The sequence below is a fragment of the Carcharhinus amblyrhynchos genome, chromosome 14 (assembly GCF_965287045.1).
Source record: "Carcharhinus amblyrhynchos chromosome 14, sCarAmb.v2.hapA, whole genome shotgun sequence".
Classification (NCBI taxonomy): domain Eukaryota; kingdom Metazoa; phylum Chordata; class Chondrichthyes; order Carcharhiniformes; family Carcharhinidae; genus Carcharhinus; species Carcharhinus amblyrhynchos.
Window position 1 is genome coordinate 58629809 of NC_137337.1, and position 19035 is coordinate 58648843.

The 19035-nt window shown below is 41.5% G+C and overlaps 1 protein-coding gene across 2 annotated transcripts in view; it reads right to left on the reverse strand.

Moving 5' to 3' along the window:
• LOC145352707 (enhancer of rudimentary homolog) overlaps window positions 1-19035 on the reverse strand; it is a 49544-nt gene that overhangs the window by 27975 nt on the left and 2534 nt on the right. For both annotated transcript variants that reach the window (XM_080202951.1, XM_080202952.1), the window contains one exon: window positions 12995-13082. In XM_080202951.1, the coding sequence (XP_080059077.1) occupies window positions 12995-13082 (88 nt within the window). The remainder of the gene's footprint in view (window positions 1-12994; window positions 13083-19035) is intronic.

Below are 19035 nucleotides of genomic sequence, written 5' to 3' on the forward strand. Positions count from 1 at the left end.
TGCTATCTAAATAAGTCTTAAATGATCCAAGTGTGTCTGCCTCAACCACCTTACTTGGTACTGCATTCCAGGCCCCCACCACCCTCTGTGTAAAATATATCCCCCACATATCCATATTGAACTCTGCCCCCCTTACCTTGAACTTGTGACCCCTTGTGTTTGTCATTTCTGACCTGGGAAAAAGCTTCCAACTGTTCACCCTATCTATGCCCTTCATAATTTTATAAACTTCTATTAGGTCACTCCTCAATCTCCATCTTTCCAGGGAGAACAACTCAATCTCACCTCATAGCGAATACCCCCCTATACCAGGCAACATCCTGGTAAACCTTTTCTGCACTCTCTCCAAAGCCTCCATGTCCTCCCGGTAGTGTGGTGACCAGAACTGGACACAGTATTCCAAATATAGCCTATCCAACGTTCTATATAACTGCAACATCACATGTCGACTTTTATACTCTATGCCTCATCCAATAAAGGCAAGCATGCTATATACCTTCTTCACCACCTTTTCCACCTGTGCTGCCACCTTTCAGGATCCGTGGACTTGCACACCCAGATCCCTCTGTGTGTCCATACTCCTGATGGTTCTGCCATTTATTGTATAGCTCTCCTCTGCATTAGATTTACCAAAATGAATCACTTTGCATTTATCTGGATTAAATTCCATCTGCCATTTCTCTGCTGAATTTTCCAGCCTATCTATATCTTGCTGTAGTCTCTGACAATGTTCATTATGATCTGCAACTTCAGCGATCTTTGTGTTGTCTGCAAACTTACTAATCAGACCAGCTGCATCTTCTTCCAAATCATTTACATATATCACAAACAGCAGAGGTCCCAGCACAGAGCCCTGTGGAACACCACTAAGACCCCTCCACTGCTACCCGCTGTCTTCTATGACCAAGAACTTCTAACAGTTCTGTACCCAACTAGCTAGTTCACCTTTGATCCCGTGAGATTTAACCTTTTGCACCAGTCTGCCATGAGGGACCTTGTCAAATGCTTTACTAAAATCCATATAGACAACCGCCATGGCCCTTCCCTCGTCAATCATTTTTGTCACCTCCTCAAAAAACTCAACCAAATTCGTACAGCATGACCTCCCTTATACAAAACCATGTTGTCTATCGGTAATGAGACTATTGAGTTCTAAATGTATATAAATCCTAAGTATCTTCTCCAACAATTTTCCTACCACGGAGTCAACCTTACTGGCCTATAATTACCCGGGTTATCCTTGCTACCCTTCTTAAATAATGGGACCACATTTGCTATCCTCCAATTCTCTGGGACGTCACCTGTGTTCAATGAAGAAACAAAGATTTCTGTTAGAGGCCCAGCAATTTCATCTCTTGACTCTCTTAGTAATCTAGGACAGATGCCATCTGGCCCTGGGGATTTGTCTACCTTAATGCTTCCTAAAACACCCAACACTTCCTCCCTTGTAACTGCAATTTCTAATGGGTCTACACATCCCTCTGAGACACTACCAGTCAACGTGTGCCTCTCCATTGTGAATACTGATACAAAGTATTCATTTAGGATCTCACCTACTTCCTTGGATATAATAAGGCTGTGCAATTTGCAGAATACGCCACGCTCATAGCCTCAGTTCTCATGCATAACAAATCAGTTTGTCTTTGTGGGCACTAGAAACTACCAGTCAATCGGATCACCAAACTCAGAAGGTATCCAATGCTCTGGAGTGAAGATTTATATGCTAAGTTAACATGTGGCAAGACATTCTCCAAGTTTGATATGAACCATACTATCTTCAGCTTGAATTGGACAAGTCCTCCCGAAATATGTGATGATCAACACAGATAAGGGACTTTATAAGTATACCCATTTGCCTTTTGAGGGTCTCATCAGCGTACGCCATCTTTCAAAGAATTATGGATAACTTCCTAAAAGGGCTACCTAAGATAGCAGTATACTTACATGACATCTTCAGAACAGAAGGCTTGCAGAGATTTTCCAGAGCAGAAGTTCACCAGAAGAGGTGAAGTGCTTCACAAGTGACTAAATTAAACTATTTAGCCCAGCAAGTAGATGGCTAGAGGTTACATCCAGTAGAAGACAAGATAAGGCTCATCAAGGAAGCACCAGCCCTATGGTAAACAATATGGAGTTAAAGTCCTTCCTGGGATTAGTCAATTATTGTAGAAAATTTACCCTGAATTTGGTTTCCAAGCTGGTCCCCTTGCTTGCCCGACTACAGAAATACTAAACATGGACCTGGGAAGCTCTACACGCAAAGGCTGCTTCTGAAGTTAAACATCAATTAGTGTCATCTAACTTCCTGGCCCATTTCGACCCTAAGAAAGAACATATGTTAACCTGTGATGCTTTCCCATACAAACTTGGTACAGTCACATCACTGGAAAGATGGGACAAAAAAACGCATCGAATATGCCTCCCAGATCCTTATGGATGCAGAGAGAAGATATTCCCAAATTGAGAAGGAAGGGTTAGTTTGACAGATACATCTATGGTTGATTTTTTTTTATATAGTTACAGACCAAAAACCCTTATTGGGCCTATTCAAAGAGGACAAGAAAAATATCCCCATTACCTCTGCTTGGATACAGCACTGGGCCTTGTTACTGGCAGTCAATGAATATTTTCTGGAACACCATCCAACACACTGAGTTGCCTCCCGTTGCCAAAAGCCTGGCTCTTTTATCAGCATTGGCAGAGATTGTGATGACCATGAACTTTTTGGCAAATTCAAGCCTGGACTCAAAAAGATCCAACTTTAACCAAAACAAGGCACACAATCCTCCAAGGTGGATTCCAAGGACGACACTTCAAAGAAATGAAACCTTTCCTTATTAAGAAGTCTGAGCTTAGTGTTGGGGATGGGATCATTCTTTGGGGGTCCTGAGTAATTGTTCTGCACCTAGGGCAATTTGCAATATTCACGGAATTATATAATGACCACCCGGGAGAATCAAAATGAAGTTGCTGGCCAAGAGTTATGTCTGATAGCCCAGTCTTCATTCTGACATCACAGACTTGAAGCAGCAATATAACCTGTGCCAGGAAAATCAAAAACTCCCACCCTCAGCCTCTTTGCACCTATGGGAGTGGTCTGCCAGGCCATGGGTGTGTGTACATGTGGATTTTGCAGGGCTCTTTATCTGTTCTATGTTTTTAATCATGGTAGGTGCACACTCCACATAGTTGCAAGTGCACATCATGGGTACTACACGACTCAGGCTACAATTGAGAAATTGCAGCAGAGCTTCAGTGAATCAAATCCCAGTCAGGAGACCATTCAGTCCATCGAGCCCATACCAACAGTAATCCCTCTGATACTAACAGGCAATTATGCATGGCCAAACAATCTAAACCGCACATCTTTGGATTGTGGGAGGAAACTGGAACACCTGGAGGAAACCCATGCAGACATCATAGAACCCTACAGTACAGAAACAGGCCCTTCGGCCCATCAAGTCTGCACCAAACACAATCCCACCCAGGCCTTATCCCCATATCCCCACAAAGATAAGTGGAACAGCAAATTGTGCGGAGGGTGTAGAAAGTCTGCAGAGGGATCTAGATAGGCTGAGCGAGTGGGCGAGGACCTAGCAGATGGAATACAATGTTGGCAAGTGTGAGGTTATCCACTTTGGTAGGAATAATAGTAGGAAGGACTACTACTTACAGGGCGAAAAGCTGCAGCACGCTATGGTGCAGAGGGACCTGGGGGACCTTGTGCATGAGTCGCAAAAACCCAGCCTGCAGGTGCAGCAGGTGGTCAGGAAGGCAAATGGGATGCTGGCCTTCATAGCGAGGGGGATAGAATATAAAAGTAGGGAGGTCTTGCTGCAACCGTACAGGGCACTGGTGAGGCTGCAGCTGGAGTACTGTGTGCAGTTTTGGTCGCCGCACTTGTGCAAGGGTATTTTGGCCTTGGAGGGAGTGCAGAGGAGGTTCACTAGGCTGATACCGGAGTTGAGGGGGTTGAGCTATGAAGAGAGGCTGAATAGACTGGGTTTGTACTTGTTAGAGTTTAGAAGGATGAGGGGGGATCTTATTGAGACATATAAGATGATGAAAGGGATGGATAGGGTAGAGGTGGAGAGGTTCTTCCCGCTCAGAAAGGACAGCAGGACTAGAGGGCACAGCCTCAAGATAAAGGGGGGGCAGTTTAGAACAGAGCTGAGGAGGGACTTCTTCACTCAAAGGGTGGTGAATCTCTGGAATTCTCTGCCTGTTGAAGTGGTGGAGGCTACCTCGCTAAATATATTTAAGACGCGGGTAGATAGGTTTTTGGTAGGCAAGGGAATTAAGGGTTATGGGGAGAAAGCGGGAAAGTGGAACTGAGCCACTTCAGATCAGCCATGATCTTATTGAATGGCGGGGCAGGCTCGAAGGGCTAGATGGCCTACTCCTGCTCCTATTTCTTATGTTCTTATATCTTTATATATCGTACACACTAATCCCTTGAACCTCCGCTACCCTGGACACTAAGGGGCAATTTCTTAGCATGGCCAATCAACCTAGCCTGCACATCTTTGGACTGTGGGAGGAAACCGGAGTACCCGGAGGAAACTCACGCAGACACCCAGGGACCCTGGAGCTGTGAAGCAACAGTGCTAACCACTGTGCTACCGTGCCGCACATGGGGACAAATGTGCAAACTTCACACAAGTCCAACCCAATGTGGAGAACGTGCAAACTCCACAGTGTCTCAAGGCTGCAATTGAACCTAGGACCCTAGCGCTGTGAGGCAGCAATGCTAACCACTATGCCACCGTGCTGCCCCTTCTATGTCACTAGATCACTGTAGCCAGAGCAACATTCTTCTACACTTTTCTCTTCTTTTCAGAATCCCTAGAATTTCAACGCTCTAAGGCTGGTATCACGCAGCCTTAAGGCACTGTAGAGGATGCAAAAAAAAATCTACAAGTGTGATACAAGAGTTGTGAGGTCATCTGCACCAGGAAAGGATGGATAAGCTGGGTTTCTTTGGTGTCAGAAAGAGAGTGAGGGGTGACCTAACAGCTGTCTTTAAAATTAAAAGAAGTTTTGATGGAGTAAACACAGAGGAGTGTTTTCACTTGTGTGGAAGAGCAACACTATAAGTTATTATAAGCAATTTGCCAGGGGATAGAATAGGAAATTCAGAACAAATTCTATTACCCAAAGAGTGGTGAGAGATCGATATCACTACCACAGGAAGTAATTCAGGAGAATAGTATATTCAAAGGGGAAGTTAAAGAAGCTAATGAGGGAGAAGGGAACAGAGGATTACCCTGATGAGTGAGAGGAATGTTGGGTGAACCATAAATGCCAGAATGGGCTGGATGAGGCAAATGGCTTGTTTCCGTGCTGTATGTTCGATGTGTATAATATATAGTTTATAATGAGTATAGAGTGATATGGGCCAAGTTTAGTAAAAGCTGGACAGCATGGACAAGTTGGCTGAAGGGCCTGTTTCCATGCTGTAAGTCTCTATGACTCTACAGAATTATGACTACGTATTTAAGAAGTGTGTTGTAAAATACTAATGCATTTCAAAAGCATAGTACATAAGACATAGAGGAAGAATTAAACTACTCGGCCCATTGAGTCTGCCCTGCCTTTCAATCATGGCTGATATTTTTCTCATCTCCATTCTCCTGCCTTTTCCCCATAACGCCCGATCCCCTTTCAATCAAGAACCTATCTATCTATCTATCTCTGACTTAAAGGCAGTCGATGACCTGGCCTCCACAGCCTTCTGCAGCAATGAGTTCCAAGATTCACCACTCTCTGGCTGAAGAAATTCCTCCTCATCTCTGTTTTAAAGGAGCATCCCTTTAGCCTGAGGTTGTGCCCTCTGGTTCTAGTTCTTCCTACTAGTAGAAACATCCTCTCCACAGCCATTCTGTCCAGGCCTCACAATAATCTTTAAGTTTCAATAAGATCCCACCTCATCCTTCTAAACTCCAACGAATACAGACCCAGACTTCCACATACGACAAACTCTTCATTCCATGAATCATTCTTGTGAACCTCCTCTCGATCCTTTCCAAGGCCAGCACATCTTTCCTTAGATATGGGGTCCAAAACTGCTCACAGAACTCCAAATAGGGTCTGACCACAGCCTTATACAGCTTCAGAAGTATATCCCTGCTCTAGTATTTCAGTCCTCTTGACATGAATGCTAACATTGCATTTGCCTTCCTGTCAAATAAACCTGCACGTTAACCTTAAGAGAATCTTGAACAATGACTCCCAAGTACCTTTGTGTTTCTGATTTCATAAGCATTTTCCCATTTAGAAAACAGTCTATGCCTCCGTTCTTCCTCCCAAAGTGCATAGCCTCACACTTTTCCACATTGTATTCCATCTGTCATTTCTTTTTCCACTCCCCTAAACTGTCCAAGTCCTTCTGCAGCCCCCCTGCTTCCTCAATACTACCTGTCCCTTTACATATCTTTATATCATCTGCAAACTTAGCAACAGTGCCTTCAGTTCCTTCCTCCAAATCGTTAATGTATATTGTGAAAATTTGTGGTCCAAGCACTGACTCGAGGCACATAACTAATCACTGGCTGCCATCATGAGAAAGACTCCTTTATCACCATGCTCTGCCATCTGCCATTCAACCAATCCTCCATCCATGCCAGGATCTTAACCATAACATCATGGGCGCTTAACTTGTTTAATAATCTTCTATACGGCATCTTGTCAAAGGCCTTCTGGAAGTCTAAATAAATCACATCCGCTGGCTCTCCTTTATCTAACTTCCTTGTTACCTCCTCAAAGGATTCTAACAGATTTGTCAGGCATGACCTTTCCTTGACAAAGGGGATCCTTTGATCCCAGGATCAAACAGCATTGTAGGAGGCCATTCACCCCATCATGTGTACATAGACTCTTTGAAAAGGGGTGACAAAAGCTATAAGTGCATTGACTGAGTTTTATGAAATAATGATGTCTTTCTTTCATACAATCCCTACAAAGCAGAAGGAGGCCATTCAACCTATCGAGTCTGCGCTGACCACAATCCCACCCAGGCCCTATTCCCATAACCCCACGTATTTACTCTAGATAATCCCCCTAACACTAAGGAGGAATTTAACATGGCCAATCCACCTAACCCACACATCTTTGGACTGTGGGAGGAAACCAAAGCACCCAGAGGAAATCCATGCACACACAGGGAAGATGTGCAAACTCCACACAATACATGCAAACCCCAGTATGTGCAACACTAATCAAGCTTGATGGTTTTCGGTTTCTGCTCTTGATGAGGTGGTGTCCTAGCAGGGGTTACTACAATTATGAAAGGTTTAATGGAGAGGTGCAGAAAGGATGTCTTCACTTATGGAAGAGACCAAAACTAGAGGCATAAATATAAGAGACACTAATAAATCCAATAAGGAGTTTAGGGGGCACTTCTTTACCCATCAGTCACTACTACATGGAATATTTGAGGTGAATTGCATAAATACATTTAAGTGGATAGATAGATAAACACATGGGAAAAGAGAACAGAAGGCTATGTTGATAGTGTGAGATGAAGCAACGTGAGAAAAGCTTCAGGTGGAGAATAAATACTGACATTTCTTAATTTTTCCAGTTATGACAAAGGGCCTTTAACCGGAAACATTGATCCTCTTTTCGTAGGTGCTACCAGACCTGCTGTATTTCCAGTGTTTTCTGTTTATTTCAGGATTTGAGCAGTTTTTTTTTTAAACTCATTCACGGGCATTGAATGGGACATGGGCATTGCTGGCTGGCCAGTATTTATTGGAGGAGCCTGAGTCTCTCTCTGAAAGCTAGTGCTGCCAAATAAACCTGTTGGGCTTTAAGCTGGTATTGTGAGATTTCTTACAGTATTTTTTGCCCATCCTTTGTTACCTGAAAGCAGTTGACAGTGAACCACATTGCTGTGGCTCTGGAGTCACATGTAGGCCAGACCAGACAAGGATGGCAGCTTTCCTTCTCTAAAAGGGCATTAGTGAATCAGATGGATTTTTCCGACAATCGACAAAGGTTTGATGGTCACCAGTAGACTATTAATTCCAGATATTTTTTATTGAATTCAAATTTCACCATCTGCTGTGGCAGGATTTGAACCTGGATCCCCAGAACATTAGCTGAGATTAATAGTCTAGCAATAATATCACTAGGCCATCAATTCCCCTATTGTGTTCTTGTAATCTGTTTTAGAAGTTCGTTGTAGGATAAATATTGACCAGGATACAATGTGGTGTCAATGCAGGAACAAATCCACGCTGAAGAGTTTTACCTCTGTTAATCCAAGTTTGAGCAGCATTTAGAGTTGGATTCCCAAAATATTCTGTGAACTGCAGTGAGGGAATGCTGTCTGAATCTGGATCATGAGTGCTTGAATATTCCACAGCTACTGAAAGAATTTATCTTCTTTTCCTAGTTTTCTCCATTTGCAATTAATTTCTGGTATTCAGATCCCAAATGTTATCAGGCAACACACCAACAACATAAGGATGTAAGAAATAGGAAGAGTAGTCTATATATCCTCTTGAACCCGCTCTGCCATTCATCAAAATTGTAGCTAAATTTTTGGGTCAACCCACTTTTCCATCCTATATCCTTCGACTCCCTTCAAATCAAAAAATCTCTTGAATCTGTTCATTGACTTGAGCATCCACAGCTCTCTTGGGTAGAGAACGCCTACCATTCACAATCCTTTGAATGACGAAATCTCTCATGAGTTCTGAATGGCTGACCCCTTAACCCAAGACCTGCCCCTAGTTTTTTTTTCATTCGTACGTGGGCATTGCTGGCAAAGTCAGCATTTATTGCTCATCTCTAATTGCCCTCGAGAATGTAGTGGTGAACTGCTTTCTTGAGCCAATGGTGGTGTAGGTGCACCCATAGGGCTGTTAGGAAAGGAGTTCCAGAATATTAACCCAGTGACAGTGAAGGAATGGCAATATAATTCCAGGTCAGGATGGAGTATCACTTGGAGGGAGTTCTAAGCTCTTCAGCCTCCGTTCTCTTAATCCCACTAAGAATTTTATACATCTCACATTCTTCTAAATTTCAGAGAATATAGACCTATTCTATCTCCCCTTATGGTACATCCCTCTTGTGAGAAGTAGTGTAATTTTTAAGGCTGCAAGAGCCAACAGTACAATCAGCAGTGATGGACGAGTTCAGCAGCATACAGAAAGGGGGAGGCACATGACAGACAGTTAACTAGGTTACACGAAACAGATAACCACAGTGATGAGATTAAGCGCAAAATGGGAGTTGAGAGAGTGTTAATTGAAGGAATGACACAATACAAGCCATTTACAGTGTTTAAAGTTAACAAGGTTAACAGCCAAATAAGGGGGAATAACACAATACAAGCCATCACAATGTTTGAAAAACAGTATAAAATGTGCTGCAAATCTATGTAAGGTGTGCCTATTTTGACTAGACACCCGGTCTTGCAAGAACGACAAATAAAATCTTGCTCCTTCAGAACTTGACTTGACTAAATTGTTTAACTGTGAGCTGTGTTTCTCACACTCTCAATTCAAGAATCAATCTAGTGAACCTCTATTGGTGCCGCTCTAACGCAAGCATATTCACTCTTACAAATGGAGGCCAAAGCTGTAGACCGTTCTCCAGGTGTGCTCTCACCAAAGCCATTTACAATTACAACAATATTTCCCTAATCTTACTCTAACCACCTGGTAATAAAGGCTGAAGATCCTATCTGCTTTCACAATTCCTTTCAATAACCGTGTCCCCCCCACCCCACACAGGATGTGATAGTCACTGGCTAAGGGATAATTGGCTTTGAGAAGGTGGTGGTGAACCATCTTCTTGAAATGCTGTAGTTCATTTGGTGCGAGTACCCACATTACATAAGAAGGCCTACTTAAGAAGGAAGTTTCAGGTATTTGACTGAGTGACGATATAATTCCAAGTCAGAGTGACATTCAGCTTGAAGAGGAATCTGCAAATGATGGTGTTTCCATACATCTGCTGCCCCTGTAGAGGTCAGGAGTTTGGAAGGTGTTGTTGAAAGAGACTTGGTGAGGTACTGCTGTATATCTTGTAGATGTTAGACACTGCTGCCACTGTGCAGCAGTGGTAGAGTGATTGAATGTTAAAAGATGGTGGATGGTGTGCTAATCAAGTGGGCTGCTTTGCCTTGGATGGTAAAGAGGTTCTTGACTGATACTGGAGCTGCACTCATCCAGGCATTTGGAGAGTATTCCATCACTCTCCTGGCTTGTGCCTTGTTGACAGATTTTGGTAGGTCAGTTTGGAGAGATTCTCTCTTGATGGAGATGGTCATTGACATGCAATTGTGTGGCACATACGTTACTTGCCACTTATCAGTCCAAGACTGAGGGTGTCCAAATCTTGCTGCATATAGCCTCACTATCAGATTAGTATCTGGCGAATGGAACAGAACACTATGCAGTCATCAGCAAATATCCTCCTTACGACAGAGGGAAGCTCATTGATAAATAATATTTAACAGACTCTTACTTTTAAAAAGGTTCTACTTTTCCAGTACATGAAGCTAGATAATTTTCCATTTTCCATATTTTATCCCATCACCCACTTTCCCAGTCTTTGCAACTCCTACGTCCTCCTTACAGCTTGCTTTTCCCATCAGCAAACCTGGATATATTACTTATTTTACACCTCATCCAAGTCATTTACCAGAGGCTGCAGTGCCAGGCCACTGGTACTCTACTAGTTAAAGTCTGTGATCCAAAAAATGACTCATTTATTTGTATTTTCTTGCGTAAATGCTAATATATTCCTCCCATTTCATAAGCTGTAATCATTTATGATGAGCACTCGTCATCTAATCACCAAATACACAGCCTTCCGATCGCAATGCATTTCAGATTTTTCACGATTCACCCAATTACATTATGCAGCATAGGTATAAAATTCAACCGCACTGCTCTAAATCTTAACCTGCTAATTCAGGACAAGCTGTTTGGTTTGTTTAGCAGGTTTGTTTAGCTAAGATCAAGTGTCAGATCAAACCCAAGATGAAGTTCAATGCCTTCTCTTGTTGGCTCGGATCTTGTTTTGTCTCTCTTATGGGGACCTTGTTTAGCAGGTTTGTTTAGCTAAGATCAAGTGTCAGATCAAACCCAAGATGAAGTTCAATGCCTTCTCTTGTTGGCTTGGATCTTGTTTTGTCTCTCTTATGGGGACCTTGAATTGGATTCGGTTGGAGTTTGAATTTGTTTTTTGCAGCAAGCAAGGAATGGACTTGGGTTTGCTGGGTCAACTCTGAGAACTGGCTTTGTAACTTTAAGCACAGAGTAAAAAAAATACAAGTTATGAAATGTTTTTGGCAATAAAGTGATTGCACATCAAGGGGAACTGATATGATTAAAATGAAGTGGTTTCCCATTTAAAACTGAAATGAGGAGAAATTTTTATTTCAGAGGGTCATTAGTCTGATGAATTCACTTTCCAAGAAAACTTTGGAGGTAGGATCATTGAATATTTTTAAAGGTTGAGGTAGATAAGAACATACAAATTAGGAGCAGGAGTAGACCACTCGGCCCTTCAAGCTTGCTCCACCTTTCATTAAATCATGGTTGATTCTTGAACAAAATAAGTAAGGTATATATTTAGAGAAACTAGGAATATCAAATGCTTTCTCCAGTACAAAATATATCTCACTATATATATCTGCTGAAACCTCAAAATGTGGCAATTCCTATGGAATAGCTATTCCCCACCTTCCCATTAAAAAATAATTTGCTGTGTAACTTTTTCTAGTGTTATTCAGCCTAAAATTGCACACATGTATCCTAAATAAAAACAGAACATGTTGAAAAAACCCAGCAGGTCTTCAGCATCTGTGGGGAGAGAGACAGTTAACGTTTCAGTTCTGTGATTCTTTACTGACAGGAGAGTCAAAGGATACAGGGAGTGGACAGGAAAGTAGAGGCAATATTCAGATCAGCTATAATCTCATCAAATAGTGAAACCAGCTCAGAGGACTGAATGCCTACTTTTGTTCCTAATTCGTATACTTATATATAAATTCAAAGCATTAAAAATATTGCTCACTGCCATTTTCTGACTAAGGGAGAAAGTTAGCCAAGACAATGAACCATGAATTGTATTGTAAACAAGAAAGAAAGGCAACAAGCTTCAAAATAGTTCAAAATGTTCAATTTGTTTGTACAGAATGAACTGTTTTAATTCAACACTTTAAAAACAATTATTGAGGTCAAGGAGTCCCTGAGGTAAAAATTAGGACACTGTGGAGATCTCCTCTGATCTTTGAATTGAATGAAATATTTTTACGTCTGGCTGAGAGAGCAGACAGAGCCTTAATTTAACATTTAATAATGATAGGGAGGATGAGGTTTGAAAAAGAAGGCACAGCAAATGTTCAATATAAGTTGAAATAACAGGTTCTCCTTCAGTGTTAGCTGTGGCTCAGTCCTAGCACTCTCACCTTCAAGTGAGAAGGTTGTGGGTTCAAGTCCACTTCAGAGACTTCAACAGAAGGAAGCTCTAGGCTAACATGTACCAACACCAGGTTAAAGTCCAACAGGTTTATTTGGAATCATGAGCTTTCGGAGACTTCTTATTGTGCCCATCCCAATCCAACGCCAACATCTCCACATAATGAGTACCAAAGGAGTGTTGCATAGTTGGAGGCACTGTCTTTCTTACGAGATGCTAGAAAATGTCTGTTCTCTTAGGTGTATGCAAAGGATCACAAGACATTAATCAAACAAGAGCATGAGAGTTCTAGGTGTTTTAGCCAATACGTATTCCTCAACCATCAGTAAAACCAAATTATTTGTTCACTAACTCATTGTAGTTTGTGGGATCTTGCAGTGTGAGAATTGGCTGCTGCTCTGTTTCCCACATTACAATAAAGAAGGCACTGACTTCAAAAGTACTGCATTAGTTGTAAAATGCTTTGGCACATCCTGACATTGTGAAAGGCACTATACAAAATGCATGTTCTTGTAACCTAGGCATGAACACAAAGCAAGGGAGCAGGACTCACCTTCCATACATTCATTTACAGATTCATAGTCAGCATATGTTCTCCCTTCTGGCCTTTTGGTGGGCTGAACTAGCAAAATCGTGTGTGACTAAGGAGAGAGAAAGGAATCATGTTAGATGCTCAGTTGTTACACCCTCTCTTGTTCCACGCTCCGTCTCTTTTTAACTTCCATTTCTGAAGCAAAAAAAAGATTTAAAATATTGCAAAATATCTTAAAATTCAAGTGACAGATGAGAATTTTTTAAAAATGCAACAGCTTACTGTGATCTGGAATGTGCTGTCTGAAAGGTGGTGGAAAAAAATTCAGTAATAACTTTCAATAAGGAACATAAGGAAACAGGAGCTGGAGGCCCCTCAAACCTGCAGCTCCATTAATTAAGATCAACTTCATCTTCGCATCCTATCTCCATAGTCCTTGATTTTCTTAATGCCCAAAACTCAAATTATCTCTGCTGAACATACTTCATCATTGAGCACCAACAGACCTTTGCAATAGAAAATTCCAAAGATTCATAACACTCTAGGAATAGGATATATACTTTGACTGAGACATTTGCAAGCCTTTGTGCAAACAGTAGATGGTGGATCTTTCAAAGGTGTGGCACAGGCAGATGAGCTGAATAGCCACGTTCTGTGCTGTGATTTCACAACCACAGAAGGTTGATGCAAGAGTTTTCAATTTTAGTTAACTGCATATGTGAAAAACAAACTTTCGTTTGCATACTTCAGATATTTCTTCAAATGCCTCAGAATGCATTATTTTCCATTTTACAGAAGATAAGCTGACAACCCAACTTCTAAGGTAGTCATTGTTACTGCATTTGTAGTGCAGCAATGATAGTGGAGGCAAACTCCTCTTTGACAGTAGTGCCACAGTACAAAATAGGATGGCACTAGTTCCACAATACAACTTCAAATGGAGTGTCAGTGTACAGAAGGTGGCACTTGCAGCATAACCAGATTTTCAAGAAGTCTGATGCTGCCTGAAACAATGCCACAATAAAAGAACTGCAGCTATTGTGAACATTCAACTGGCTTGTGCCTGTCTGATTAGCCGCCCATAAATCAACTTCTCTTCGTTTCTTCCTCCATCACGAGTTCCATGACCTGAAAGAACCTCATCAATGTTTAATGCTGCCAGAGTTTAGAAATCTGCTCACGCAAGAACAGGAAAATTCACTGTAGAATCACATTCGCTGAATATAAAAATGCAAATTAAAACTGTCCTGTGTATTCTTTTAACAAGGTATGGGGGTTTGCCTACTACAAAAGACTTGGATCAACAATGCAAAAGTGTCCAGTGCATATACTTTTATTCTAGAAATCCAGATGCTAAACTACCACGCATTTAAACTTTGGTGAAAGCCTATTGCTACAATAATAAGCTGCATTACATCCACTTACCAATGAATAAGTAATGAAAGCTCCACTTGTACCCAATGGAACTCAGTGGTCTGCTACTATACACCATAGTAAGAAGTCTCACAACACTGGCTTAAAGTCCAAAAGGTTCATTTGGTAGCAAAAGGCACTAGCTTTTGGAGCACTGCTCCTTCGTCAGGTAAGCGGGAGTTCTGTTCACAAACAGGGCAGAGAAAGACACAAACTCAATTTACAGAATAATGGCTGGAATGCGAGTCTTTATAGGTAAAGAAGTCTTAAAGGTATAGACAATGTGAGTGAAGGAAGGGTTAAGCACAGGTTAAAGAGATGTGTATTGTCTCCAGCCAGGACAGTTAGTGAGATTTTGCAAGCTCAGGCAAGTTGTGGGGGTTACAGATAGTGTGACATGAACCAAGGTCCCAATTGAGGCTGTGCTCATGTGTGTGGAACTTGGCTATCAGTCTCTGCTCAGCAACTCTGCGTTGTCGTGTGTCGTGAAGGCTGCCTTGGAGAACACTTACCCGAAGATCAGCAGCCAATTGTTCGCTGTTGGCCTCTTGGGATTTGTGGAAGAACTCCCGCAACCTCATTCGCCTGATGAATTCCTCTGTGTCTGCTGCGAGACTGATGGGGTTTATTTTGATGGGCGTTCGGCCTCTGATCTTCGGGTAAACGTTCTTCAAGGCAGCCTTCACAACACACAACGCAGAGTTGCTGAGCAGAGACTGATAACCAAGTTCCACACACATGAAGATGGCCTCAACCGGGATCTTGGGTTTATGTCACACTATCTGTAACCCCCACAACTTGCCTGGGCTTGCAAAATCTCACTAACCGTCCTGGCTGGAGGCAATACACACCTCTTTAACCTGTGCTTAACCCTCTCTCCACTCTCAATGTCTGTACCTTTAAGACTTGATGACCTGAAAAGACTTGCATTCCAACCATTATTTTGTAAATTGAGTTTGTGCCTTTCTATGCCTGTTTGTGAACAGAACTCCTACTTACCTGACAAAGGAGCAACACTCCGAAAGCTACTGGCTTTTGCTACCAAATAAACCTGTTGGACTTTAACCTGGTGTTGTGAGACTTCATATTGTGTTTACGCCAGTCCAACACCAGCATCTCCACATCACTTTACACCATAGACATTGAAAGATTGGCATCAAATAGAAATATATTTTTTGGGTGAGGAGTGAGTTGGCAGGAAAGAAACTGACTCAGCTGAGAAACTATGAACCGATCTTGATCTGAAGAAATAGAGACCATAATAAACTGAAGTGTAATATAAACATAACTATTCAATGTTAACACAGCATTTCCAAAACATTATCTCCACTTTTGATGAATTGAGAAACAGGCAAGTTAACATGACCTTCAAATACAAATCTCCTGAAAGAACTATAAACTTCTCTTTCCCAAGTGAGAGTTTACGTACAGAGCATTGAAAATCCAGAGAATATCTGCTGTATTAATGAGTTCAGGAAATTAATTATAGTTAAAGCATATAGAAATTAGTCATGGCGTCGCAAGTGATCTGTAAAACTGGAGCTCACATTGGCTACATGTAAAAATGGAAATAAATTTTTGTAAAATGGAAATAAATTAAAAGCAGAAAAGAATAGTGAAGAGGAAATCTGATAGAAACTAAGACAGATACCAAAATTGTTTTTATTAAAATAAAAAAAATTACAGAAGCTAGAAATCTGAAATAAAAACAGAAAATGCCAGAACCTAAGAGTCAAACTGGACCTGAAACTTCGTTTCTCTCTATAGATACTGCAGAATTTACTGAGTTTTTCCAGCATTTTCTGCTCTTAAAGTTTTTTACATTGTTTTGAAAAATTCAGCATATTAAAACTGGGCAGCACCATTACACTATTTTATTCACAACACGTACTTTCCTAGAGTTTGCCAGCAATCTAAGCTTTAGTCAGGTGAGTGTGAAAATTAAAAGCACAGCATGAGCATGAAACAAAACTTCTGGAACAAGCTGGTTCACAAACCATTTCTAGTTTGCTGCTCAACCACTGACCTCATATGCAAGTACGTTATTTATTAATGTCACAAATAGGCTTATATTAACACTGCGATAAAGTTGCTGTGAAAATCTCCTAGTTGCCCCACTCCAGCACCTGTTCAGGAACACTGCAGTAGAATTTAGCATGACCAATGCACCTAACCAGTACATATTTTGGACTGTAGGAGGAAACCGAAGCACCTGGAGGAAACCTATGCAGACACAGGGAGAACATGCAGACTCCACACAGACAGTGAGCCAAGCTGGGAATTGAACCCAGGTCAAAGGCACTGTGAGGCAGCAGTGTTAACCACAGTGTCACCTTGCTGTTCAGTATGTAAACTGTTAATCAGTCTTCAGTACAGGAGTAGGTTATTCACCCCAGGTGCTCAGTCTATTCCAACCATTATGCTTCACAAAGTCTTCTCCCACCCTATTTCACCTCACCCGATCAGCACAATCTTCTTCTCCATCTCTTTGGAACTTTTCCTTAAAACATATTGACACCATTCTCAACCACTCCCTGCATTAGCAACTACTGAGTAAAATATTTTATTTTGAATTCATAGATTTATTTGGCTGGATCAACACTTGCAAGCTCTTGGCAGAGCTGGCATCACAAGCAGCTCATTAAGCCAGATAAGGATCCCAAAAACAATGCTTTGACATTGGAAAGCCTCAAAAAGAGAACAGCAGTTTGAAAAACAGAAGAAATAGCAAAGCTAAAGATGAATTCTGCCACCTCAGGTTATAAAGTAAATCAAAGAAAATGCTCGCCATAAAAGCAAGGCCTGGATCCACTGGTCTTCAGTCACCAGAGGCTGGATGCACCCCCAGGATACACTGTGTGGCCCCTCAAAAGTCCAAATGCACTGACTCTGTGGGAATTTCCCAAGTTTGAACATCCGATGGGCAACTCACCTTTACCCCAGAACCCTCTGAAAAAGCCATCAACTCTTGATATATAGTCAAAGACTTTGAATCATCCCTACAGGGCAGGAGGCCATTCAGCTCATTGAATCTGCACCAACAACAAGCCCACCCAGGCCCCATCCCTGTAACCCCACACATTCAGTCCACTAATTCCTGACTTTAAGGGACAATTTAGCATGGCCAATCAACCTAACCTGCACATTTTTGGACTGTGGAAGGAAACCCGAGCATCTGGAAGAAACCCACAGGCTTGGGAAGAATGTGTAAACTCCACAAAGTTACCCAAAGCTAGAACTGAACCCGGGTCCCTGGCGCTGTAAGGCAGCAGTGTTAACCACCATGCTGTCTGACTTCAGATAATTCCAAATTACTTCCCTGAGTAGCTTCTCAGGAGAATGTTATACAGCAAAATCCTAGTGTAACTCCTGGATAATAATACAACTGACTCCCCTGCCCCAACCCTCTCCATCCCCTAAACAGCCCATTCCCATCCACCCTATTCCGAGTAAAGTCCCCTGACTCAATTGACTAGCCCCTCATCACCCAACTGCTCTACAACTTGAGTCGACCTCACCACCCTATCCCCTTTACCCTCTTTACATGGCTCTTCAAAGAAGCTTTGGGCCATTTAAACATTTTACTGACCAGAATATGGCAGCTAATAAGTTAAAAAAAGGGAGTGTAGTTTTTGCACAGATTCCCATTGCTGATGTCCAAAGATTTCCTGCACTGACTGAGTTTGGAAGGATCCTCCATTGGAAGATTTCCCAGGAAAATCGGAGGAAGTGGGTTTTTTTTTGTCTGATGGTTGGAAACAGAAGTTCTGATTCTGCTTGGAATATGTGAGCCAAAATAATACAGAAAAGGAAAATAAAAATCAATTAGTTTGGGTGGAAATTTTAAACAGCCTCAGTCAGAAGCATACTGTGGCTCTGGAGGGGGTAGCAGTATACAAACTTGTGATTGAGAAACAATTTTCAGAGAAAGTCAGAGACAAAGAAATAAAAATATAATATGAGCAGGATTAGGCCACGTTGTCCATCGAGCTTGCTTTATCATACAGTAAGACATGGTCTGAAGTTGTTGAACTCAGTATAAAGTCCATAAGGCTGGAAGGTAAGTAATCAGAAGATGATATTTATCCTTTTGCAGCCTTTTTACATCTCCTCACAGTTTTCTTTCCCATCTAGCTTAGTATTATCAACAATGTGGATATAAAACACTCTGTCTCTCATTTAACACATACTGCAAATAGTTGAGGCACAAGCACTGATCCTTGTGGCAATCCACTAATTTCTAGTTACTAAACCTGAATATCACCTCTTTAATAATTTGCCTCTTAACCAATACTATCTCTAGTAATTTATTATTATCTATCCCCCAATTTCATGAACTGTAATCTGGCAGTTTCAACCTCAAGAAACTCACCACTGATTTGTCATACATGATTTCTCTTTCAGAAAACTATACTGACTCAGTCTAACAATATCAGAAATTTCCAAGGATTTGTTTGCTTTTGATTGGAAAGCACAAGAGAGACAGTTGTATTGTGAATTCATTTAGATAAAAACCCATACAGAAACCTGTTTAAAATTGTTAAGAATGACTTTTCTGTCATCTTACAGCAATTCATAAGAACTGGAATTTCACAATTGGAATAAGGCATGCACCTAAAATTGCAATAATGTTCTATCCTAAATTTAAA